The sequence below is a fragment of the Taudactylus pleione genome, unplaced genomic scaffold (genome assembly GCF_031769625.1).
Source record: "Taudactylus pleione unplaced genomic scaffold, aTauple2 ptg000038l, whole genome shotgun sequence".
NCBI lineage: Eukaryota > Metazoa > Chordata > Amphibia > Anura > Myobatrachidae > Taudactylus > Taudactylus pleione.
In genome coordinates, this window is record NW_028284440.1 from 2,512,555 (window position 1) to 2,538,387 (window position 25,833).

A 25,833-nucleotide genomic window follows, 5' to 3' on the forward strand; every position below is an offset into this window, starting at 1 on the left:
TCAGAAAATGGAAATCAACATTTATATATGAACCACATCATATCAACTAACATATCCTTCTGCATTTCAATATGATAAAACTTTAGAAAATTACAGATTCTTGTTTCATATCAACCTTAGTAACCAAACTTACACTTTTTGGTGTTCTCACAAATTATAAAAATGAAATGTTCATAAGCATCATGCAGGCAAATAGATTAGGGAACGGTCCATAGTAATATATTTACATTAGATCATTGCAGTAGCCTTCAAACTTTACTTCCGCAAAACTTCAAAATACCGGCACTTGTTCATTTAATAAGATGCACTAAATGCAGAAATGGCAGTCACTTCTTTTCTTTGTCTTTTTTTTTTTTTAATAAAAACATTTCTATATCATACTTAGGAAAATGGTCCTTACTAATACCGCAGTCTGGAGAGGCAAGCATTATGGCTTCTGAACTAATTTACTCTTATTCAACTCCTGTTCTTTTAGTTTGAAGTGTGTATAAGCTAAGATACCAAGCAGTGTACACAGTATTCCGGCTCCCTGATTAAGTGAGAGGGGGTCCTGAAATATGATGTATCCTCCCAAAAGAGTGATGCAGAACTTGAAGTGTCCAAACATATTGTATCTAAATATAAGTTAGGGATTAATAGCAACACAGAATCAAAGATGGTCTTCAATAAAACACTTTCAATAGAACCCATTATTTTCAATGAATGCTCCATAAAACCAAGGTTTACAAGTTAATAAGCAAACAGAACTTTATTTATCTACATATTTATTTTATTTAATAGACACATAAGCTGTCACACAGAAACAGGATTTCTGTTGATGGATGTAATAAATTGTATTCATAAAGTTGCTAGAGGACGTGCACATTGTTTTTTTCTTACTAAACTTACTAAATTCCTTCTAAGTCTTTTTTGTTTATTTTAAGGAACACATTTTTATTCCCAAGAGGAATGATTATTTTCATTGCCTTAAGCTACAGCACATAGTTCATTGTTGGGTGCAAATGCATTTAATGCGGAAAAATATTAGTGCTGAGGAAAATTTCTCTCTGCCTTAACGCGTTTCTCTGCCTTCTAAACTGGCAGTTTCAACCTTTTGATGAACCTGCCAGTTTAGAAGGCAGAGAAACGCATTACGGCATAGGTCCTGTGACTGCCAAAGACAGAGTTACCCTGTCCATTTACATGTACCCGCGGCACACTGCAGGAGTCCTTAACATATTCACAGCCATATCTGCCCACTGAAGCTACTGCCCGGTCAGCACTAACTTTACATAGCTCGCTATCCAATCTATTTATGCAGCGGCAGGAATACAACTGTTTACAAGGGGGTTTATACTAAAGCCGGAGAGAAAGAGGTGTGCGACCGGCTAACTGGAGTGTGACTGCCGCTACCAGAGTGTTTAGCTCCCATGCCAATTCGAATAACAGACTGCTCCTCCACAGATCCAGACACCTCATAGGACCCAAAGCAATTGTCAGGTCCTGGCGAGGAGACTGCAAAGCGTTGAAATCCACCCTACTTATTTGTCTCTGCTTACAGTTTAATACACTCTTTGCAATTACAAAATGACCACCAACTATGGCTATAGGTCAACCATAAAAGCATTTTTTATCAGCTTTAACTATCTATTCTAATGAAATCCTGATAGTATTAACTTCTAAATCCAGAAGACTTTGTGTGAAACTGCACACTGTAATTTGCAGCTTGCTGTGACAATCAAGAAATCCTATAATGTTACCACCAGGGGCGTATCTATAATGGGTGCACAGGCCCCGCACCGCACACCCATAATATACTTACCTCTCCGGAGTCCCACGTCGGCGCAGGGGTCCGGCGCTGTAAAAACGTCTGGAAAATTGGCACGCGGGCCCCCTCCTCACTAGAAATGCCCCTGATTACCACTTATTTCACCAGCAGTTATTTTTACTTTGTCTTTAAGTTATGCAACACCTTAGTCTTTAAATCCAATGAAAGTTCCACAACATTGACTCTCATAATCAAATGATTTGTGTCAGACTGTATGCTGAAATTTGTCTTTAAACTACTGCTCTGTGATAATTGAGATTCATTGCAACATTACCATTTAATTGCAAAAATTGTATTACAATGTACATTTTTTGTATCTTTTTTTATTGTGCCTTTTAGTTTATGGGAGTATTCAATTAGCCACAGGGTTCACCCCGCAACTGCTTGCCAGGAAAAATCCCTGTTGCGTGGGGAAAGGCTATTCATTTAAACAGCCTTTTTTGGCGCCGAAAAAAAATCGTGATTCAGGCATGGAAATCAGATTCTCGTAAGCTGCGGAATCAATGGTTTTTTTCCCACGTGCGAACCAGATTTTGTGTTTCTTACGCAGACTTTACTCATGGACCTGTGAGAACTGTTAGTCTTAAAGTTAGTGCTGCCTGCCTGTGGGGACTCGCACACCGGGTAATCCCCACTAATTGAATACCTCCAGCCTGGCATACCCCCCTATGTATTTTAGCTACTCTGTAATAAATTGTATTTATTGAAATTTACTATATCTCCTTCTATTATACAAACAATACACTTCTGAGAGCTTCTCTTAATTTCACCCCCTTTATGATAATGACTTTTTATAAAGTACATATGTGACAACCTTACAGACCTTATACTCAACACAGAAATATTAATTTAAAAAGGATACGTAACAGGTGAAGTATTCCCGATGATCCAGTAGATAGATAGGTTTACAGTGAACGCGATAATTCCAGAAAGAAGCACCATTATCTGTTAAATAGAAGAACATGAATTCATCTAAATACATTCCAGCATGTATTAATCTAAATACCTTCAGGCATAATATAACAAATAAAAAAATAAAAATAAAAAACTTACCAACGCTGTGACTGACCATGGTCCAAAAATCCCCCCCTCTCCAACTACTGGTTCAAAGATTGGTACAACAGAGAGCAGCATAGCAGAGGACAGAGGTGCCTGGTAGTACAGCAGTTGCATAGAGTTCACCTGTAGCTCATGTTGCTTGGATCCGACCCACTACAAACAAACAAATAATCCAGACAGTAAGTAGAACCATAGAGTGGAGTTCAAAATAAACTATTCAAACTGCAACTAGACTTCCCACAAAACTTTAAAGCTAACATAGAATGTCCTATATTTCACTGGAAACAACAATGAAATATCGTTATATACTAGTAATCACAATATTTACTTTAACAAATGTTTTAGTCATTTTTTTAACTGTGCATCCAACAAAGATGTCTAAAATGTCAAGACAACTATTATTGTTTCCCCATTTAGACTTGTGAAACATTAAAATATAACAGTATATATTTTACAGCACTTCCTCTTTCTAAAGCTGGGTACACAGATACAGTGCCTTGCAAAAGTATTCACCTCCCTTTGCATTTTTAATGTTTTGTTCCCTGACAACCTGGAATTAAAATGGATTGTTTGAAGGTGTGCATCATTTCATCACAGAACATGCCTACAACTGTGAAGTTGTGGGTTTTTTTATATTGTGACTCAAACAACATTTAGGACAACATAACAGAAAACTTCAGAGTGCATAACTATTCACCCCCCTAAAGTCAGTACTTTGTCGAGCCACCTTTTGCGGCAATTACAGCTGCAAGTCGCTTTGGATAAGTCTCTATGAGCTTGCCACATCTTGCCCCTGGGATTTTTGCCCATTCCTCAAGGTAAAACTGCTCCAGCTCCTTCATGTTGGATGGTTTCCGCTTGTGAACAGCAATCTCCAAGTCTGACCACAGATTCTCAATTGGATTGAGATCTGGGTTTTGACTAGGCCATTCCAACACATTTAAATGTTTCACCTTAAACCACTCGAGTGTTGCTTTAGCAGTATGCTTCAGGTCATTGTCCTGCTGGAAGGTGAACCTCCGTCCCAGTCTCAAATCACAGGCAGACTGAAATAGGTTTTGCTCAAGAATATCCCTGTATTTAGCACCATCCATCTTTCCCTCGACTCGAATCAGTTCCCCAGACCCTGCTGCTGAAAAACATCCCCACAGCATGATGCTGCCGCCAGCATGTTTCACTGTGGGGATGGTGTTCTTGAGGTGATGGGATGGTTTGCGCCACACACAGCGGTTTCCTTGGTGGCCGAAAAGTTAAATTTTAGTCTCATCTGACCAGAGCACCTTCCTCCATACATTTGGGGAGTCTCCCACATGCCTTTTGGCAAACTCAAATTGTGCCTTCTTATTTTTATCACTATGTAATGGCTTTTTTCTGGCCACTCTTCCATAAAGCCCAGCTCTATGGAGTGTACGGCTTATTGTGGTCACATGCACAGATACACCAGTCTCTGCTGTGGAACTCTGCAGCTCCTTCAGTGTTACCTTTGGTCTCTGTGCTGCCTCTCTGATTAATGCCCTGCTTGTCCAGTCTGTGAGGTTTGGTGGGCGGCCCTCTCTTGGCAGGTTTGTGGTGGTACCATGTTCTTTCCATTTGATGATGATGGATTTGATGGTGCTCCGGGAGATCATCAAAGTTTTGGATATTTTTATTTTTTTTTATAACCCAACCCAGAATTGTACTTCTCAACAACTTTGTCCCTGACTTGTTTGGAGAGCTCCTTGGTCTTCATGGTGTGATGCCTCTTGCTTAGTGGTGTTGCAGCCTCTGGGGCCTTTCAGAAAAGGTGTGTTTATACTGACAGATCATGTGACACTTAGTGAAATGAAGTCCACCTGTGTGAAATCTAATTATGTGACTTCTGAAGGTAAGGGATTGCACCAGAACTTTTGAGGGGCTTCATAGCAAAGAGGGTGTGTCAGGTTTGACGTACTGGAAACCCCTAGTGAGGGGTAGTGATGGTGGTGTAGTTCGGGGAACTGGCTTGGATATCAGGACTCCTCATCCACAGGTCCTGGATGTTGACGAGACCTAGTCAAAGGTGCAGAGTCTAACCTGCAGGGAGGTGTTCGTCAGTGACCCCCTCCAAGCAGGATATGGGCTTAGATGCACCATGCAGGCAGGTTGCGGTCCTTTGACCAGGTATCCAAGCCCTGTGGGAATAGAGACTCGAATATCAATGGCCCAAGGGAAGTGCCTATCAAAGGCACTGTTACACTAGGAGTACACAGAATTAATACCTGTGAGTATTCCTGGAATGAGCACTTGATGTACACTGGAGTCAATACTCGAGGGAGACACAGGTAATAATGCGTAGACGCACCTTTGCACCACGGGGTGGTACTCATGGGAGACACAGGTAATGACGTGAAGATGCCCTTTGCACAACGAGGTGACACTCGAGGGAGACACAGGTGACGTGAAGACGCCCTTTTGCACAATGAGGTGGCACTCGAGGGAGACAGGTAATGGCGTGGAGACGCCCTTTTGCACAATGAGGTGGTTCTCGAGGGAGACACAGGTAACGGTGTGGAGGCGCCCTTTTGCACAACGAGGTGGCACTCGAGGGAGACACAGGTAATGGCGTGAAGACGCCCTTTCGCGCAATGAGATGGCACACGAGGTAGACCCTGGTATAAATGTGCAGAAGCAATTTTGCACTGCGGGGTGCACTCGAGGGAGACACTGGTATTAATGTGCAGACACACTACTGCACTGCAGGGTGCACTCGAGGGAGACACTGGTATTAATGTACAGGCAGAGATGTTAGGTCGCACTGCTTCTCACTGAAATGGTGCGGATGCGGGGGAGACAGAGTGGTACGGTTTGGGAGCACCGAGCGACGTGGTGGTCTCATATATACGTGGAGGGTAGGCGGAGCAACCCAGACGCGCAAAACCCTTTGTAGGGACTGGGTTGGGGGAGGAGCTGCCGGGAGCACCTACCTCCCCTAAGCTGCATCAACCAGCTGGGTATGCTGGCCTCATGGCAGCAGATCTGCATCTGCTGCCGATCCCCGACATCAGATAAGGGCCCAGTGGTCTAGTGCGGGCGCTCCAGGGCCCTGACTGCAGCAGCTTCCGGTGAGTCTCCGGCACCGGAAGCAAGGAATCATAAGCGAGGAATCCCCTTACCTGACATCTCCGTGCGTCCGGTTGCGGTCCGGGTCCCAGCATCGCTGCTAGCACGCTCAGCCGGGACCCGCCGGAATAACCAGCCATTACTAGTGTTGCAGCCCAGCGGAGGTAGACGCCTAGTACTGCCAACCGAAAAACATAAAAATAAAGCATAAAATAAAAGCTTAGGACTGCCTGAGCAGTCCCTTGTTCCAAAGGTGCGTCTTAATCCTGCCGCACTAAACGAACAACTGAAGGCCTGTGGCTAGGGGTGGGGTATATATGGAGGAGGACCCGAGGCATCCTGGGAGCTGAAAGCTTTAACTGTTTGGTGCCTGAATCTCTCCAACCACATTATCCCCCATGGTATCCCTGAGGATCCCTATGGACCCTTAAGAAATCGCGTTGGCTGTGCAGCACAGCCGATGGCAGATATATATATGTGCATCGTGCTGTGTGTACGAGCGGTCAGATGGACGTCAGTACATTTGAAGTAGAGGCAGAGTGGAAGGGGGCACTACGCGACCCCCGCCCAGCGGGACTCGCGACCAGATGATGGTTGCAGATATATCTTTAGGTGTGTGCTCAGCTTTAGGCTAAAATAGGTTATCTGAAAGTACCACAGATGGGGGGGAGCCAAAGTGATGCAAATGGGTGTAAACAGTGGTGCGGATGCGGGGGAGACAGAGTGGCACGGTTTGGGAGAACAGAGCGACGTGGATGGGGGGTACAGAGTGGCATGGACAGGGGGAAGACAGAGCAGTGCAGGTGGGGAAAGACAGATTGGTGCGGATGAGGGAATAAAGAACTAGCACAGTTAGGAGACCACACAGCTGTAGGGATTGCGGAAGATAGAGCACAATGGAGGGGCAAATAGTGTACATGCATATACAGAGTATGATAGTTTTAGAAATTAGGGAGCTGAATGTGTATTCTGAATGAAATGGATGTATGGAGTGAGAAGTATGTTGGAACCAAGTGGGATTGTTGTGGTGACCGAATGGGAAGATTGTGGGCACTGAGTGGGATGTGTGCCACATAACTGCTCAGACCTCAGTTGCATAGACTGCATGTGTGTATTCCAATGAGTACACAATTCTGTGAATTAGCATCTGCACCATTTTGTGAGTGACCTCAATCTCACTCTGTGAGGGTGCTGAGTCTGCAGTTAACCACAGGCTGTGATGGCATATGATATCTGTATTGCGCAAGGAACACGTCCATTAAAAGGCGCCTTAATGATCGGAATTTCATTGCTTTTTTAAATTTGAGTGGCAGAAATGCAGTAGGTTTTGTGAAATTTCAGATTATGTCTAAGAAGCCTTAATGGGAATGTGAAACCATAAGGTTTCTTATATACATATACAAAGAAGTAGGTTCGGCACTCCCCTGTAGATAAGCTAAAATGCCTGCTTGCCCTTGGAATACATCATGTAGCGTTTCATTGAAATGCCTAGTCTGGCAAAACACCACACAGCACTGCAGTTTCTGATGATTTGATTTTTACTTCAACTTTTCGAGGCACACACGCCTCGTTCTCAGGAAGATAGAAAATACAAAGGCATTAAGGACTAAAGGGGGGTATCCACTTAGCGATTTTACCAAGCGATTGCACGATAACGACGCAGTTATTGTGCAAACGCTTGCAAATCGCTCATGAATTGGGCATGATTTGGTCGGAAACAAACAGTGATGCGCGTGCCCGCTGGTCGTTTCCGACATCCATCATCGCCCGTACATGCTGGTCAATCTGACGATTCCGTCAGATTCAACATATGCGGGGATGATGGATGTGCCTAGACTGAACGAGTGAACGTTCAGTCTAGGAACATCACTAGACATGAAAACGACAGCACGATTACAATGTCGTAATCGTGCTGTCGTTTCCATGTCTACTAGTGTATACGAGGCACTACTTTATAACCCCACCGAGAAAGTGATCAGAAGCGTTAGCAGCTGAACCGGTGCACGCGACCGAGGGATGTGGCGCATCCCAATGACATCATCTATTTCCCCGGCGGTTATCATAGTAACCTCTCACGCTACCCCGATCGATGGCTGCATAGAAGTGCTTAGAAAGAGAAGAACAACATAAGTTAATAAAAGTACACCTATAAGCACTAAAAACAGTCGCCACATAAATAAAACAACAAGGATTAGGGGATTACAGGATGCCAATTATATACAGTCAGGTGCATAAATATTGGGACATTGACAGAATTTTCATATTTTGGCCTCTATTCACCACCACAATGGCTTTGAAATGAAACAAACAAGATGTGCTTTAACTGCAGACTTTCAGATTTAATTTGAGGGTAATTACATCCAAATCAGGTGAACGGTGTAGGAATTACAACGGTGTCTATATGTGCCTCCCACTTAATAAGGGGCCAAAAGTAATGGGACAAACTAAACAATCCTAAATCTAACTTTCACTTTTTAATACTTTGTTGCAGATCCTTTGCAGGCAATTACAGCCTGAAGTCTGGAACGCATAGACATCACCAGATGCTGGGTTACATCCCTGGTGATGCTCTGCCAGTCCTCTACTGCAAATGTATCCAGTTCCTGCTTGTTCTTGAGGCATTTTTCCTTCAGTTTTGTCTTCATCAAGTGAAATGCATGCTCAATCGGATTCAGGTCAGGGGATTGACTTGGCCATTGCATAACATTCCACTTTTTAGCCTTAAAAAACTCTTTGGTTGCTTTTACAGTATGCTTCGGGTCATTGTCCATCTGCACCGTGAAGCTCCGTCCAATGAGTTCTGAAGCACTTGACTGAATATGAGCATATAATATTGCCCAAAACACTTCAGAATTAATTCTGCTGCTTTTGTCAGCAGTCACATCATCAATAAATACAAGTGAACGAGTTCCATTGGCAGCCATACATGCCCACACCATGACACTACCACCACCATGCTTCACTGATGAGGTGGTATGTTTTGGATCATGAGCAGTTCCTTTCCTTCTCCATACTCTTCTCTTCCCATCACTCTGGTACAAGTTGATCTTTGTCTCATCTGTCCATAGGATGTTGTTCCAGAACTGTAATGGCTTTTTTAGATGTTGTTTGGCAAACTCTAATCTGGTCTTCCTGTTTTTGAGGCTCACCAATGGTTTGCATCTTGTGGTGAACCCTCTATATTCACTCTTGTGAAGTCTTCTCTTGATTGTTGATTTTGACACATATACACCTACCTCCTGGAGAGTGTTCTTGATTTGGCCAACTGTTGTGAAGGGGTTTTTCTTCACCAGGGAATTAATTCTTCTGTCATCCACCACAGTTGTTTTCCGTGGTCTTCCGGGTCTTTTGGTGTTGTTGAGCTCTCCGGTGCGTTCTTTCTTTTTAAGAATGTTCCAAACAGTTGATTGGGCCACACCTAATGTTTTTGCTATCTCTCTGATGGGTTTGTTTTGATTTTTCAGCCTAATGATGGCTTGCTTCACTGATAGTGACAGCTCTTTGGATCTCATATTGAGAGTTGACAGCAAATGATTCCAAATGCAAATGTCACAGCTAGAATCAACTCCAGACCTTTTACCTGCTTAATTAATAATGAAAGAACAAGGGAATAGCCCACACCTGTCCATGAAATAGCTTTTGAGTTGATAGTCCCATTACTTTTGGCCCCTTAAAAAGTGGGAGGCACATATAGAAACCGTTGTAATTCCTACACCGTTCACCTGATTTGGATGTAATTACCCTCAAATTAAATCTGAAAGTCTGCAGTTAAAGCACATCTTGTTTGTTTCATTTCAAAGCCATTGTGGTGGTGAATAGAGGCCAAAATATAAAAATTCTGTCAATGTCCCAATATTTATGCACCTGACTGTAATAAACATATATAATGATAGAAATGAGAGAATAGGGTTAATTAAGAGAGCTCCATGTGATGCGTTCATTTAACCCCCGAGGTGCCACAGTGTTAAGTTTAAAAATCCAGGATGCTTCCAATTTTGTCAGTTCTTTTAGACGTATTTTTATAGGAACATGCTCTATTATTTTGTATCTCAACGAGGCCAATTGGTGCTGTTGGTTTTTAAAATGAACTGCAACTGATTGGTCAGTGTGGCCTTTCTGGCCGACCTATGGAGAGTCATTCTTTAAATTTACGGGATCTCATCCCTACATAACAGAGGCCACACAGACAGGTGATCATATATACTACAAAAGAAGAATTGCACGTGTTCTATATGAAAGATCTTCCCTGTGTATGGGTGTTGAAAAGTGGCCCCCGTCTACAGGTAGCTGCATGTTACACATGACGGACATCGATAACATAAAAACGTTTGCATAGGATGGTGATACTGCTGATCCCATTGCACACCATGATTTTTGAATATAATGTGACCATCAAACAGAAAGAAATTGCATGTCACAATTTTTGAATTAAGCCATTCAAAAAACTGAGAAATTGGCTTATCCAATTTCAAGAAATTGGCTGATCCAATTTCAGCCAATTTCTCAGCTTTTGGATGGCTTAATTAAACCACATGTAACCATAATGCCCACGTACCTAAAAGACACTACAACTTTTTTGACAATGATAAACAATATCACCAACATCACTGAGACTACAACTCTGTTCGTGTTGGATGTAAAAGATTTGTACACATGTATCCCTCACACCTTGGGGCTACCAGCGATGAGAGAGTTTCTCAACCATCTAGATCATTTTTCGTTTAATCATGATTTCTTTATTCTATTATTGGAAAAAATGTTGACACGCAATTTCTGTTTGATGGTCACATTATATTAAAAAATCAGGGTGTGCATTGGGATCAGCGTTATCACAATCCTATGCAAACGTTTTATGTTTCAGCAAGAACGACAGCTGTTTTTTTGATCTAGCAACATTGCTCAAAACATCAAACTGTACACACGTTATATAGACGATGTGTTTATTTTATGGGAAGGAGATGCATCTATATTGGAAAATAGTATACAAGAAATCAATTACTCTAACTCACCGGTCAAATTCACCTCCAGGTGGAGTAAGAACAGTATTGATTTTTTAGATGTGTTTAAAATCGAGAAGAGTCGAATTTCCACGTCTGTTTTCTACAAGTCAACTTATCGCAATACATTACTACAATATAAATAGTCATCATCATTCACCCCCTTTGAAGCGGGGTCTGCCTTATTCTCAGTTGCTCCGCATAGCAAGAATAATAAGCAATTGTGACCAGCTACCTGATGAATTAGACAAAATCATTGTAAAATTCAGAGAAAGAGGTTATGAAAACAAAGATTTGATTGCTACAACAGAGAGGATGCTATCCATGAATAGAACAACACTCTTGAATTCAAGTGGTCCGGATAAGTCACAAATGTCTACGTTCCCCTGGAGTACCACTTATGATACCAGCAGCGCTGTCATCCCTAATGTCAGCAGGGCTCTGTGGCCTATCATATCAAGTGACAAAGACCTACCTGGCCTACATAAAATTAGACCCATGACCTGTTACAAATGGGGATGTAATTTAAGAGACCTTTAGTCCGAACTGACATCACCAACCGGAGTCCACAAAAATCCATCCTAGTGACGGAAAAAAAGCCAGGCTGTTATCGATGTCCGTCATGTGTAACATGCAGCTACCTGTAGACGGGGGCCACTTTTCAACACCCATACACAGGGAAGATCTTTCATATAAAACACGTGCAATTCTTCATTTGTAGTACATATGATCACCTGTCTGTGTGGCCTGTGTTATGTAGGGATGACATCCCGTAAATTTAAAGGATGGCTCTCCATAGGTCGGCCATAAAGGCCACACTGAATAACGAACCCATGGACCAACCAGTTGCAGTTAATTTTAAAAACCAACAGCACCAATAAGAGGTGGTGATCGTCTAAAAGAACTTACGAAATTGGAAGCATCCTGGATTTTTAAACTTAACACTGTGGCACCCTGGGGATTAAATGAATGCATCACATGGAACTTTTAGTTAACCTTATTTATTCTCTCATTTCCATCATTATATATGTTTATTATATAATTGGCATCCTGTAATCTAATACTTGTTGTTTTATTTATGTGGCGACTGTTTTTAGTGCTTATAGGTGTACTTTTAATAACTTATGTTCTTATTCTTCTCTTTCTATGCAGCCAGCGACCGGGGTAGCGTGAGAGGTTACTATGACAATCGCCGGGGAACTAAATTACGTCACTGGGACACACTACATCCCTCGGTCGCGTGCACCCGGTTCAGCTGCTACGCTTCTGATCAGTTTCTCGGTGGGGTTATAAGGTAAGTCCTTAATGCCGTTGTATTTTCTATCTTCCTGAGGACGAGGCGTGTGTGCCACGAAACATTGAAGTAAAAATCAAATCATCAGAAACTGCAGTGCCGTGTTTTGCTGGACTGGGCATTTCAATGAGAAAAAAATATATTTTCTATAGCTCCACCCACAGTTCCTGAACCTGTTTTTCCAGAAAAAAAAAAAGGCCCTGGTTGTTGGTCCCTCCCATCTTTACACAAATGCTTCGCTATCTATATGAAAGCCAGTTTCTATTGTTCTACATGAATAGAATTGCCATCCTGTGATGGTTTAGATATCTAATCCTTCTGTCTCTTCTAGGTACTTCCAGCAATTGTATTTCACAACTGGGCCATTGAGATGACTGTTTGAAAAGATGAATTTCTGTTTATTTTTAACCAGCCTTGGATGTACCTTTTCAGGCTTCAAAAGTATAATGCTATCACTCTGGATAAAATATTAATGGAGACAAAGGGCCATATTTCTATGGGCAATTCCTCATTCTATCTATTGGCCTTAAATACATTCTTCTGATTACCATCTCCATGGCCATTTGGCCTGGGCTTAGTAACGTTAATTGCTTGCATTCTTTTCTAAAGATAAGTCTTTTGTTGTCAAATCTGGTTGTGTTCACATTGTTTTCTTATTCTTTTTATATCTACTTCCAGATTCCAGTTTGCCTTTTCCTATTGTTTTTTAATTTTCTTTTTGTTACTTTCTTATCACACTGAAGGAGCACTTTGTTGTTTTTGCTGAATTTACAACAATCTGTGAATAATTAATAATACCCCTCCCCAAGTGCTGTGAATGAGCACTGTGACTATGTGGTCACTGAACTCCTCAATGATTTCTGATATACATATTTTCAGTAGTTGTGCATTATTCCATATACCATCTGTCTACAGAATAGCAGGAGAGTCCTAATTTAAGAGCTTTGAGAGCTTACAGGAAAGTGGTAGTACTTCACTATAAAGTGGTTATGCTTTAGGCTAGGATTTGTGTGAATTGGGAGTATAATTTGTCTGGATCGAGGAAGGGCTTAATTTGTCCCCATTCTGCCTAGAGAAGGTATTAATTTACCATTACATGTGCCAATACTTAGTAGTGTTTTATTGTAACTATTTACTAGAGGTGTGGTATGATATTTCGGCATTTATCATGTAAACGCTGATGGAATGTCGACACATCGTCCATTTTGGCCCATTGATCACTTACCTACTCTTGACGGGCTGCAGCAGCTCGCGGTGCTGCTTACGAAAGGTCATGTAACTGTCACTTTCGTGTGAGACCTCCGATGCTCCAGCATTCTGGCGACTATTTTCCCAGATGCATAACCCTTACCCCTAACCTTCCCTCTAGTGCCTAACCCGAACCTCCCTCCCTCCCTCGCAGGCTAACCCTAATTTCCCTCTAGTGCCTAACCTGCCCATAGCTGAAAAATAATGTCAATACTCTGAGAATGTGCACATGCATGTCGACATTATATTTATTTCTAAATGTTGACCTATTGGCTACATTCCATTTACTAGACCTCTTGCTGGGAAAATGAAAAATATGAGATATGGTAAGAACTTACCCTTGTTATCTCTATTTCTACGAAGTCCATAGGGTTCCACAGGATACCTTGGGGTATAGGTGTGACGTCAGTCGCAGGGCACCAAAGAGTTAAGCTTTCAGCCTCCCAGGATGCACTAGGTCCCCCTCCTATACCCCGCCCCCGGGCCAAGGCACCTCAGTTAGTTACCAAGCCATAGGCCGGAGGAGGAGAAGGAAGAGAGAGAACAAAGATCTGGACACATACAAGAATCACATTCTCACCAGAGGGAGACGGAAAACCGGTGACCAGAGCAAAGCCCATCTGCAGCACAGGTGCGACAGGGCGGGAGTCCTGTGGAACCCTATGGACTTCGTAGAAATAGAGATAACAAGGGTAATTTCTTACCATATCTCATATTTTCTACTTCAGGGTCCATAGGGTATCCACAGGATACCTTGGGGATGTCCCAAAGCAGTATCCTTTAAGGGTGGGGACGCTCCTGTGCAGAAAGGAGAATCCGCCGCCCGAAGGAAGCATCCTGAGAGGCGAAGGTGTCAAACCTGTAATACCTCACGAAGGTATGGACAGAAGACCACGTAGCAGCCTTGCAGATCTGAACTGCCGAGGCACCACGTCGAGCTGCCCACGAAGGACCCACAGACCTAGTGGAATGAGCCTTCAGAGAAGGAGGGACCGGTAGGCCTTCATGAAGATAAGCTTCAGAAATAGCCATACGGATCCAGGCTGCCAAAGTTTGCTTTGAAGCAGGCCAACCCTTTTTACAGAAGCCATAGAGGACAAACAAAGCGTCCGACTTCCTAAACGAAGAAGTGCGGTCAACATAAGTCCTTAAGGCCCGCACAACATCCAAAGAGGCCTCACCCACGGAAAGACCCGGTGAGTTAAAGGCCGGAACAACTATTTCCTCGTTAACATGAAACTGGGAAACAACTTTGGGAAGAAACTCGGGTCGAGTGCGGAGCACTGCCCTGTTCCCATGAAAAACCAAGAAAGGGGGTCTACAAGAAAGAGCCCCTAACTCAGAAACACGTCTGGCCGAAGCAACGGCCAGAAGGAAAACAGTCTTAGCTGTTAGCCATTTAATATCCACTGAGCCCAGTGGTTCTTGGAGAGCCCTCAGGACCACAGCCAAATCCCAAGGCGCCACAGGTGGAACAAAGGGCGGCTGAATACGGAGAACACCTTGCATAAAGGTGCGCACATCCGGGATTGTAGCAATCCTACGGTGAAACCAGACAGATAGGGCCGAAACCTGTACCTTCAAAGAAGCAAGGCGAAGCCCATGATCTAGTCCCGCTTGCAGGAAGGCGAGAATCCGAGACAGACGAAACTCCCGCGGTGCATAACCTCTCGGTCGACACCACTGGAAGAACGTATGCCACACGCGATGGTATATCCTCGCGGAAGACGGTTTCCGAGCTCGTAACATGGTACGCACCACAGAGCTGGAAAACCCCCGGGACCTCAGCATGGCCGTCTCAACAGCCACGCCGTCAAAGACAGCCGAGTCAGGACCGGGTGAAGACAAGGACCCTAAGACAGAAGGTCCGGTCGTAGCGGCAACCGCAGAGGACTGTCCACGGACAGACCCTGAAGGTCTGAGAACCAGTGCCGTCTGGGCCACGCGGGAGCTATCAACAGGAGCGTCCCTCCTTCCTGTTTGAATTTCCGGATTACCCGTGGAAGAAGGGAGACCGGAGGGAACAGGTATGTGAACCGGAACGTCCACCGGACGGACAGAGCATCCACCAGAGACGCCCCTTCGTCTCTTGTGCGAGACCCGTACACCGGCAACTTGTTGTTGTGCCGGGACGCCATGAGGTCGATTTCTGGAAGACCCCACCTGTCCACCAGTAGTTGAAAAACGTCCGGGTGCAGGGACCATTCCCCTGGATGAACGTCCTGACGACTTAGAAATTCCGCCTCCCAATTTAGCACTCCCGGGATGAAGACCGCTGATATGGCCGGAAGATTGCGCTCCGCCCAAACCAGGATCCGAGAGACCTCTACGAGAGCCGCCCGACTGCGAGTTCCTCCTTGCCTGTTTATGTAGGCCACGGTGGTAGCATTGTCCGACTGGACCTGCACCGGGTGACCCTGGAGAAACCGCTGTGCCTGCAGGAGAGCATTGAAGACCGCACGGAGTTCCAAGATATTTATTGGAAGCTCCGCTTCTGTCGGCGTCCACCTGCCCTGGAACAAGTGTGGACCCGAAACTGCTCCCCAGCCCCGAAGACTGGCGTCCGTTGTCAACAGGACCCAATTTGGAACCCAGAACGGACGTCCCTTGTTGAGGTGGGTCGTCTTTAACCACCACGCAAGGGACAGGCGAACCTCCGGGGTGAGCACAATCATCTGGAACTTCAGAGACTGAGGCAGCCCGTTCCACTTGGACAGGATCAGGTGCTGCAGAGGTCTGGAGTGAAACTGGGCGTATTCCACCATGTCGAACACCGACACTATGGAGCCCAGTAACCTCATCGCCGAGTGTAAGGACACCCGGCGGCTGTGCAGACAACTGCGCACCCTTGACTGTAAAGCAGAGATCTTGTCCTCCGTCACAAAGATCCTTTGCTGTCCCGAGTCCAATAAGGCTCCAAGATGCAGAATCCTCCGAGACGGGATTAGAGTGGACTTCTGCCAGTGGATTAGCCAGCCATGCCGTTGCAGCAGTGCAATGGTCAGGTCCAAGTGGTGTAACAGGAGCTCTGGAGATCCTGCCACCAATAACAGGTCGTCCAAGTACGGCAACATGCGGACTCCTTGCAGCCGCAGAGAAGCCGCCATGACCGCCATCACCTTGGTGAAAACACGTGGTGCTGTCGCCAGGCCAAAAGGTAACGCCCGAAACTGGAAGTGGTCGCTGCGGATTGCAAACCGAAGGAACTCTTGATGGCGCAAAAGAATAGGGACATGCAGGTAAGCGTCCTGTATGTCCAATGACACCATGTAGTCCCCAGGTTCCAGCGCCAGAATGATGGACCGTAGGGTCTCCATCCGAAACTTCGGGACCCGCAAAGACTTGTTGAGTGCTTTGAGGTTGAGAATCGGACGATATGACCCATTGGGTTTCTGTACCAAAAATAGATTTGAATAGAAACCCTGGCCCCTCTGGAAGAATGGAACAGGCACTATAACTCCAGCCTGGAGCATAGTGTGCAATACCTTCCGCAGCTCCGTAGCCTTGTTCCGGTCTGATGGTAGACCCGTGGTGAAGAATCGAGCCGGGGGTCTGTGCCGGAAGGAGAGGGCGTACCCGTGGGAGACCACCTCCAGAACCCAAGTGTCTGTCGTAGTGAACGACCAACATCGGGAGAACTGCAGCAGGCGGCCTCCCACCCTGGGATCCCCCAAGGGGAGACCCGGACAGTCAGGTCGCAGGCTTGTCATCTGGCTTGGGGGCCGGACGTCTGGTACTCCATGCCTGTTTCCGGGGCTTGACCGATTTCTTAGGGCCAGCCTGTCGAGGAAACGACTGTGGTTTGGGCCTGCCCTGGGCCCTAGAGGACCGAAAGGACGATGGTCCAGAACCAGAAGGAGCAGCGGCCGACGGGAGACAAGCAGATTTGGCTGCCGCCAGCGTGGCCACAATCTTATCCAGATCCGGACCGAAGAGAACTTCTCCGGTAAACGGCAACGCTTCCAGACCTTTCTTGGAATCTGCGTCCGCCTTCCAGGATCGCAGACACAAGGTGCGATGAGCAGCTACCGCTGCTGAAGAAATTCTAGACACCAGAGTACGAATGTCTAGAGCCGCCTCGTTGATGTAGGTGGCCGAATCACGGAGATTGCCAATCAACTCCGCCTGTTCGGCCGGACAGTCGGATTCAAAAGAAGCCTCTAATGAATCCGCCCAGCGCTCCATCGCTCTGGCAACCCAGCAAATGGCCATAGCCGGCCGTGCTGCCCCCCCTGCAAGGGAATAAGCGGACTTCAGGCAGATTTCTACCTTGCGGTCCGTAGCATCCTTAAGGGAGGACATGGATGGCATCGGCAATGTGGCACTACGGACAAGACGGGTCACGTGAGAATCCACCTGTGGAGGGGATTCCCACTTAGCAAAATAATTATCCGCGAACGGATAAGCCACCGCCAGACGTTTCTGCGGCTGGTATCTTTTGCCAGGTTGTTTCCACGCCTCCTCTAAATGGTCCACCAACTGACCCGAAAGAGGAAAGACTGTGGCATCGCCCTTCACATCTTTGAAAAAGGCATACTTAGATTTAGCCGCTGGGGGAACTTCGTCCTCAATCACCAAGGCTGTGCGGACCGGCCGAATAAGTCCAGGAATATATACTTTGGACTTAGCATCAGCGTCCTTAGTATGGAGAGGTTCCTGATCGTAAGGATCCAGAATCTCCCCATCATCAGACGTCCCTTCGTCATCCTCATAAGGAGCGGACAGAGACGCCACCGGCCTTTTATGAGGCCGCATCACAGACTCCCCTTGCAACACATCCGACAAGTGCTGTACAGAACTCGTCAGGGAGTTAACCCACGCTGGCTCCTGAGAACCCGGGAGCGGGGAAATAGGGAGACTGTGGGGTACCACCAATTGTCGTGGGAACCCCTGCATGGGTGACGACACCACAGACTGCTGGGACAAACCCATCGGAGTAAACGCGGGCTGCGGAGCTAACTGGCCCACTAAAGCTGTTAACGCCTGAGCGAAACAAGCCCAGGGCGGCTCCTGTACCGGTGCTGTAACCGTAATAGGCCGCGCCATGGACAAACACTGCCGGCAAAGGCCCTCCGCGCTACCCTCCCCCTCCACTAACGGTACTTTGCACGTGGTACACTGTAGCCGGAGGGGAAAATCACTTTCAGACATGATGGCACCACATATGTGACCTCTCTCACCAATTAAGTATTAAATAGGCGAGAGACCACCCTGCAGCATCGCACCGCAAGGGCTTTAGCAGAAAGAACAGGGACAGTAATAAAGCTGACAGTTTAGAGAAGAAAAGTTACAGGCAGCGCTAGCACAGTCACATACAATGCAGAGAAATAACAATTCCTGCACTAACAGTGCTGATCACTCAACTACACAGACACAGGGCCTGGTAGGACACAGCGCTGCATACACAGACCTGAGCCACAGCGGAGGAGAGGTATGCGGGGGGACCCAGACCACGATGCTTCCTTCCAGACTTCCAGCAGCGTTCACCATGCGTTGCAGAGAAGATGGCCGCCGAGGAGCAGAGAGAAGCTGGCCTGGGGGAGGAGCGCTGATACAGGACCAGTCAGCACAGTGCAGAGAGGGCTGTGTGCAGCGGGGGAGGCGCCGGCTGTGAGACAGGGAAGGCGCGCTCCCCTGGCATGCATTTAACCCCTGGGACGCCGCAGCGCTACCGCTCTGCTGCGGTCCGCTGTCCCAGGGGGTAGTGGAAAGCGCAGGTTCAGTACCTGGCTCCACGCTGCAGCCAGTCCCCAGGGAGCCCCCTGCCTGGGGACTTAGGACCATGTGACCAGCGGGGACCCACCGCGGGACCCCGCTGCTTACCTTTGTCCCCCTTGGATCCGGCCATGGTCCGGAACATCTGGGGTCACCGCTAGCTGTGACCCCAGATGCTCACCAGCATCCCCGGATCGGTACCGGCGTTCTGGTACCGGCGGGGGTGTAGGGAAGACAGCATGGACGTCAGGACTGACTGTCCATGCTGTACATCCAGATGTGCAGCCACAGCTGCACTGAAGAAAGCTTCAGAGGCTCTTCTAGCCCCCACTCCGACAGGTGCACCAGACGCCGGCCGGGCACCAAACTAAACTGTGGTGCCTTGGCCCGGGGGCGGGGTATAGGAGGGGGACCTAGTGCATCCTGGGAGGCTGAAAGCTTAACTCTTTGGTGCCCTGCGACTGACGTCACACCTATACCCCAAGGTATCCTGTGGATACCCTATGGACCCTGAAGTAGAAAGTTGGTTACATGGCCTTTAAGTTTATCAACATGGTGAAAATACATTTCTACGTACACTAAGAAAGTAAGCAGTAGGAATACAAACCACTTGATAAAGAGATGTTACTAGGACACCGAGGGTAGCAAACACCATCCCCAAGATATTAAACTTCACATCGTAATAAGAGTTCAGAAACACTCCTAACGTAATAGGCACCTGCAAAGAAATACATAATTTATGTAGTTTTACTACAATCACAACATTTAATTCAATGAAATCCCAATTCATTACTAAAAAAACAACAAACATTCTCAAGAAATTTACACATCAACAGTAGTAAAGACGCAGGAGGATTAAAAAACGTATACAACCTTATTAGGTGAAATTATGATCACATATTGGTGTTTTCAGGTGTAAAGGGGCCTATCCATCAGACAACTTTTTGAATGATCCGACCAAAACCAGGAGGTTTTGGTCAGAGCGTTCAGAAAGTCGTCTAATGGATAGCCGGCAAGGACCAGCGATGCGCGTGACGCCGACTCGACAACCTGATGACGATCTTAAGGTTCCACATGTTCGCCGATAGGGAGGTCGGTCTCCTGCACTGAATGACGCTAGTCGTTCAGTTTTTCAGCTCGCCTAATGGATAGGCCCCTTAAGAGGTAACTATAGAAAAACTATTAACGTACAACAAATAAGTAGATTACTTTCTGGTCGCTGAAGTTCAATGTCCTCCTCCTTGTTACTTAGAAATGTCTTCCGTGTATACAAAAAAATATTCAATACTACTACACTATAATGTATTTTCAATAATATTGAGTCCATGATGAATTAATTTAAAGCGAAAAATAAAAAAAACAACTTTCTTGCCCTCATGTTGATTGTTTAGAATTCGTAAAGCTTATTTTTGCTTATTTGATTATTTTATTGTAATTTCTTTAAAACAAATAAAACCTATATTCACAAAAAAAAAAAAAAAATGGCCCAAAAACCAAAAGGTCAGCAAATTATACGGATAGAATAATCAAGCTTACATGCATAAAGTCTTTCATAAATTAAACCACTTTCAGACAGAAAAATCCCTAAAACCTGGGTTTTTCCCATATCTTTCAACCCGGTAAGGACCCGGGAATTTGCTCCTAACCCCCTTTCACATGTGTATGCACCATAAGATATTACCTATACATTCACATACACCCTTCTCCCCTCCACATACACACGCCCCTCCCCTCTCCATACACACACACCCCAGTTACTGCTGCTCTTCCCTGCATCGCTATGTTGGCTCCAGATAAGGGGCAGCCTCTTTTTGAATACAAGATGGCCAATGTGTAACTGCTTTATGAGATACAGCACTTTCACATTTGCCATCTCAGATTCAAAACAAGGCTGCTTCTGTCGTGTAACCGACTGCAGTAATAGCAGTTAAGTGGACTCCTTCAGGATAATGAGACCAGGCAAGTATAAAATAATAAATTAAAACATGGCTGAAAGTTACTTTGTGCCTGTGTGTCTATTTATTCAAATGTTTTGTTTTTTTTTTCTTAAAATATGTTAGTTACATTTTCCTTGGCAAACTACAGGTACTACAGCAAGCTGCTACTTGTAGTTTCAACTGCCAGCAGGCCCTGGCATCCATTTTGCAGCCAGGGCATCATGGGACCTGTAGTTCGAAGACAAATTTATTTTTTAAATAGAATATAAACCATTACATTACCCCCGTAATCTCAGGGGGTAAGGCCTTACCCTGGCACTTTTGGTGCCAGGGTTGGTTATAGCCAGGAAAGAGGGCCTACACACTTTTTTACAGGCCCAACTGGAGATATCAGTTTTTATACCAACTGGCCTGGGGTTGATTGGAGTCATGGTGGGAGAACCCCCATGCTGCAGTGAAACCCTCTATGGCTCCACCAGCTCAGGTGGGCAATAGCCAGTTCTTGTTACTCCAAACTCAGGAGGGACCCCATGTCGCTTTCCCCCCTGATTTGGGGGTTACCAGCACTGGGATCTAAGCACCAGTGCTGGTTCAAAAGTGGGGGGACTCCACGCATTTTTGTCAAACTAATGGTCCCAAGTGGCCCTGGTGCCAGGGTAAGCTTGCACTTGTGGTCTCCAAGCGACAGCTTCCCTTGGCAGCCGGCCCATGCTGGCACCTGTAGTTCACCACAAAAAAAAACAACATCTTGTTTTATTGAAAAATAATATATTTTAAAATCGACACATACAAAATATTATAACACACACACACAGACACACGCACAGGGCCGGAAGGGGGGGTGACAGGGGCGATCGTCCCTGGACACCCACACCAGAAGGGTCCCCACACCCAGCCATCGGGGTTAAAGTGAACAGGAACCAGTTCCGCCTCCTCAGGCCAACCTAACCCCGGCACCGCACAGATACACCATTTCCCAGGCGCCCGCTGAGATTGTAACCAGCGGGCGCCAGGCTCCCTCCCTGCAGGCTGGAGCTCACTCGTGAGCTCCAGAATCCTGCTCACGCAGTGCACTATGGGAGAGACGTCATTACGTCTCTCCCATAGTGCAGAGGAGCAGCCGAGCGGACCAGAAGGCAGCGGGAGTGGGGTTTAAGGTAAGTATGACTTTTTTTTTTTCTTTTTAGCGCAAGCGGCTTTTCTACTGAGGGCATTGCTCGGGGGGGACATTAATACTGGGAGCATTGCTCGGGGGGGGGGCATTACTACTGAAGGCATTGCTCGGGGGGGGCATTACTACTGGGGGCATTGCTCGAGAGGGGGCATTACTATTGGAGGCACCATTTCTGGGGGCATTACTACTTGAAGGCACGGCATTGCTACTCGGGGCTCTAATACAGAGGGAGCATTACTATTAGGGGCACTAATACAGGGGCATTACTACTGGGGGCATTACTGGGGCCACTACCACAGGGGGCATGACTACTGGAGTATTACTACTGAGGGCATTTATACAGGGGGCATTACTATTGGGCACACACAGGGGCATTACTATTGGGGGCATTACTACTGGGAGCATGCATAAGGGGCAACACTCCTGGGGGCACGGCATAAAGGGCACCACTACTGTGAGCTATGCATAAGGGGCACTACCACTGTGGACACGGACACTACTGGGGTCCCCATTGTGCATACCTCCAGTTCCTCACATTTAATAGGAGCCCCCACATGTCTGTTGCCCAAGGGCCCCCACAGACCTTAATCCGGCCCTGCACGCACACACACACACACCACTACTGTGGAAAAGTTTTAGGCAGGTGTGGAAAAAATGCTGCAAAGTAATGCTGCATACACACGGGACGATTTTCCTGAACTATATGAACGATATTGTTCAACGATAAATCGTCCATATCGATAATTTTTATGCAGTGAGCGATCGACCAACAAAATTAACTAGGTACTAATTAAATCACCTGTGCTCTATCATGGATTTCCTTAAAACCTGCACCGTTAGGGTGCCTTGAGGACAGTACAGAACCACTGCAGTAAGAAATAAAAAATAATTGGCTGGTCTAATGAATAGTTGGTTAGATGTATGGAGCAATACCGTCATTTTTTGTGTAATTGACTGTCCTCTTGCAAAGCACACATATTTGGCAGTACTTATAAAGAGTAAAGGTGCGTACACACTGGGCGATATTACTGAGCGATTGCGACATCGTAATCGTGGAATCGCTCAGTAATCGTGCACTAAAATCTAGGAAACAACCAGCGATGCGCGCGCTGGTCATTTCCGACATTGGCCATCGCCTGAACATGCAGGCCAATCTGTCGATAACGACAGATTGGCCATGTTCAGGAATGATGGAGTGTGCCTGCACTGAACGACTGATCGTTCAGTGTAGGCACTGCAGGGGGGGGGGATCAGGAACGATGGTACGATTACAATGTCGTAATCGTACTGTCTTTCCTGATCGCACAGTGTGTACGCACCTTATCTGTAACCTAAGGAGAACGATCTCAGTAGGGGCAATTCAAATGTTTCCTGAGGAGGTGAGCAGAAATGTGCAATAAATCTGTGGTTTGGGCACCGTAACCTGGACTTTAGACGGGTTTAGCCATTTTACATGGCTAAACCCAGTCTAATTGGGCGTGACAATTAATGGGCACCCAAAGCAATTGGATTGCAACATTGAGCACCCATTAATTACCAAGATTCAAAATACAATTGAATCATCCCCAATGAATTTAACCTCTTAAAGCTTTCCTTTAAAACCTTGGGTTACCATGTGCCACCTCACCAATATTTATTATTTACCAACCTGGCTGGATTAAAAAAAAACCAAACATACTGTAGAACTTAATGACCATGTTACTGATATGGGACAAATATAATATGATAAAGTGCTAGTTTATATCAGACTAGGTGTAAACCTGACTGCAATCCCAAATCTAGGAAATAAGTTATTCCAATTACAGGATTATAATTGTTCACTCAATATAGCATAAAACATATAAACAGGGAGCATGTTGCTGATGTGAAGTCATACTCACCAATGTGAGCTTGATCCTGAGGGGAAAAGCCTTCCCATACCACAGGGTTTGGATGAGGATGATGACAGGAGTGGTCATGACTTTTGCCAGCTGGTAGGTGCCTATGGTGTTGTTCTGAAGGGACAAGTTTGTGAAGACCACGAAGCCACAGAAGCTGAGGGCCAGGAGCAGCACCTTAGAGACAGGAAGGCTCTTAGGGCAAAACAGCCCAAGTCTCTGACATAGGTACAACCCCAGCCAGGTGACCACAAAGTGCACCAGTGTCAGGCTCATGTTGGGGAAGCCATGATGAACATAGATCCACTTATTGATAAATACAATACAGATTGAAGACAGCAGGTTTGCCAGAAGGCCGGCAGCTATCCTCCAGGGAGCAGGCACAGGCATGCTGAGCAAGGGCAGGAAGGACAGTGTACCCGGACCGTTATCTCACACAGATCATAGGACGCTGCAGCGCTGGAAGTTACGGGCAAGTGACGGGAACAGTGACTGGAAAACAAGAACGGCAGAGGGGCGGCCGGTGGGAGAAACAGAGATATAGCAGCAGAAAGATAGTCAGGAACACGGGAAGCGGACGGTGTCACAGAGCTTAACACTGCACAAGGCAGATGAGCATGTGAGCAGCAGGAGGAACAGTCCCCTCAGAATCCTCCTCCCTCCAGTCCCTGCTGGCTGGGCCACCCCTGCCTCCACTCCGGCGCCTGCGCAGTGCGCTGCACACTGACACGTCGCATCGTTCATTGTATGTAGGGGGTGTGTCTCCAATGACTGCTTAGCTTAGCCCAACCTTAAGATGGTTTACTTATGTACTGCTGGTATCTCCGAGCAGCCGACTGTAGTCCTGGTATAAAAAAACAAAAAACAAAACAGAATTTGTAGAACTTTAACGCTTGTTTGAGGGGTAGATTAAAGGCCCCCATACATCAGAGATTGATTGCAGCAATCGTGCAATTTGCAATCGATTGTGTATAAAAATCTTTCCCTTTTTCAACGTATTGCAGACTTGCAACAATCGATTGAAAAATAGAAAGATTGTTATACACAATGGATTTCAAATTGCACAATTGCTGCAATCAATCTCTGATGTATGGGGGCCTTTACCCATAGCAACTAAACAGATTGCTAGGATGCAATATAGAAATGATAGCTAGACTCTGACTAGGGATGGCCCTCAGCCATTCATGGTTGTCCAACCATTTATGGTTTATGGCTTGCTAAGTGTTTTTTTGCCATCAATGGTACGCACCGATGCTGCATCATCAATGGCGGCCCATGATGTTGAGAAAAACATCGGCAGCGCCGTTCAAATGGCTGTGGACTGCGCATGCACTCAAGTCTTGATCGACTTTCCATGGCCATCACTAAATCTAACTGCTTACTATGGGCAATACCGCCACTTTTAATTTTTCTGAAAGCTTTAAGGTGCGTACACACAATACAATTAAAATGCACGATATGAACGATACCGATCATATCGTTAGCGTTCATATCGTGCATGTTTCAGTGCCTCCAACCCACCAACGATCTGCAATGCGCAGGCACTTTTGGATGATAAAGATATCGTCCATCAACCGTACATGCAGGCCAACCTGGTCGATATCGACCAGGTTACTATAGGGACCCGCGATCTTGCTAGCCATCGGT

General features: G+C 46.0%; 1 protein-coding gene across 1 annotated transcript; it reads right to left on the minus strand.

Moving 5' to 3' along the window:
- Positions 1-24,949, minus strand: SLC35E3 (solute carrier family 35 member E3). The gene is made up of 5 exons (XM_088452462.1): positions 24,190-24,949; positions 19,806-19,916; positions 2,861-3,019; positions 2,670-2,752; positions 1-614 (listed from the first exon to the last, which is right to left on the minus strand). The coding sequence occupies exons 1-5, from the start codon at positions 24,574-24,576 to the stop codon at positions 428-430; spliced, it is 927 nt and encodes a 308-aa protein (XP_088308588.1). The 5' UTR covers positions 24,577-24,949; the 3' UTR covers positions 1-427.
- Between the last annotated feature and the right edge of the window lie 884 nt (positions 24,950-25,833).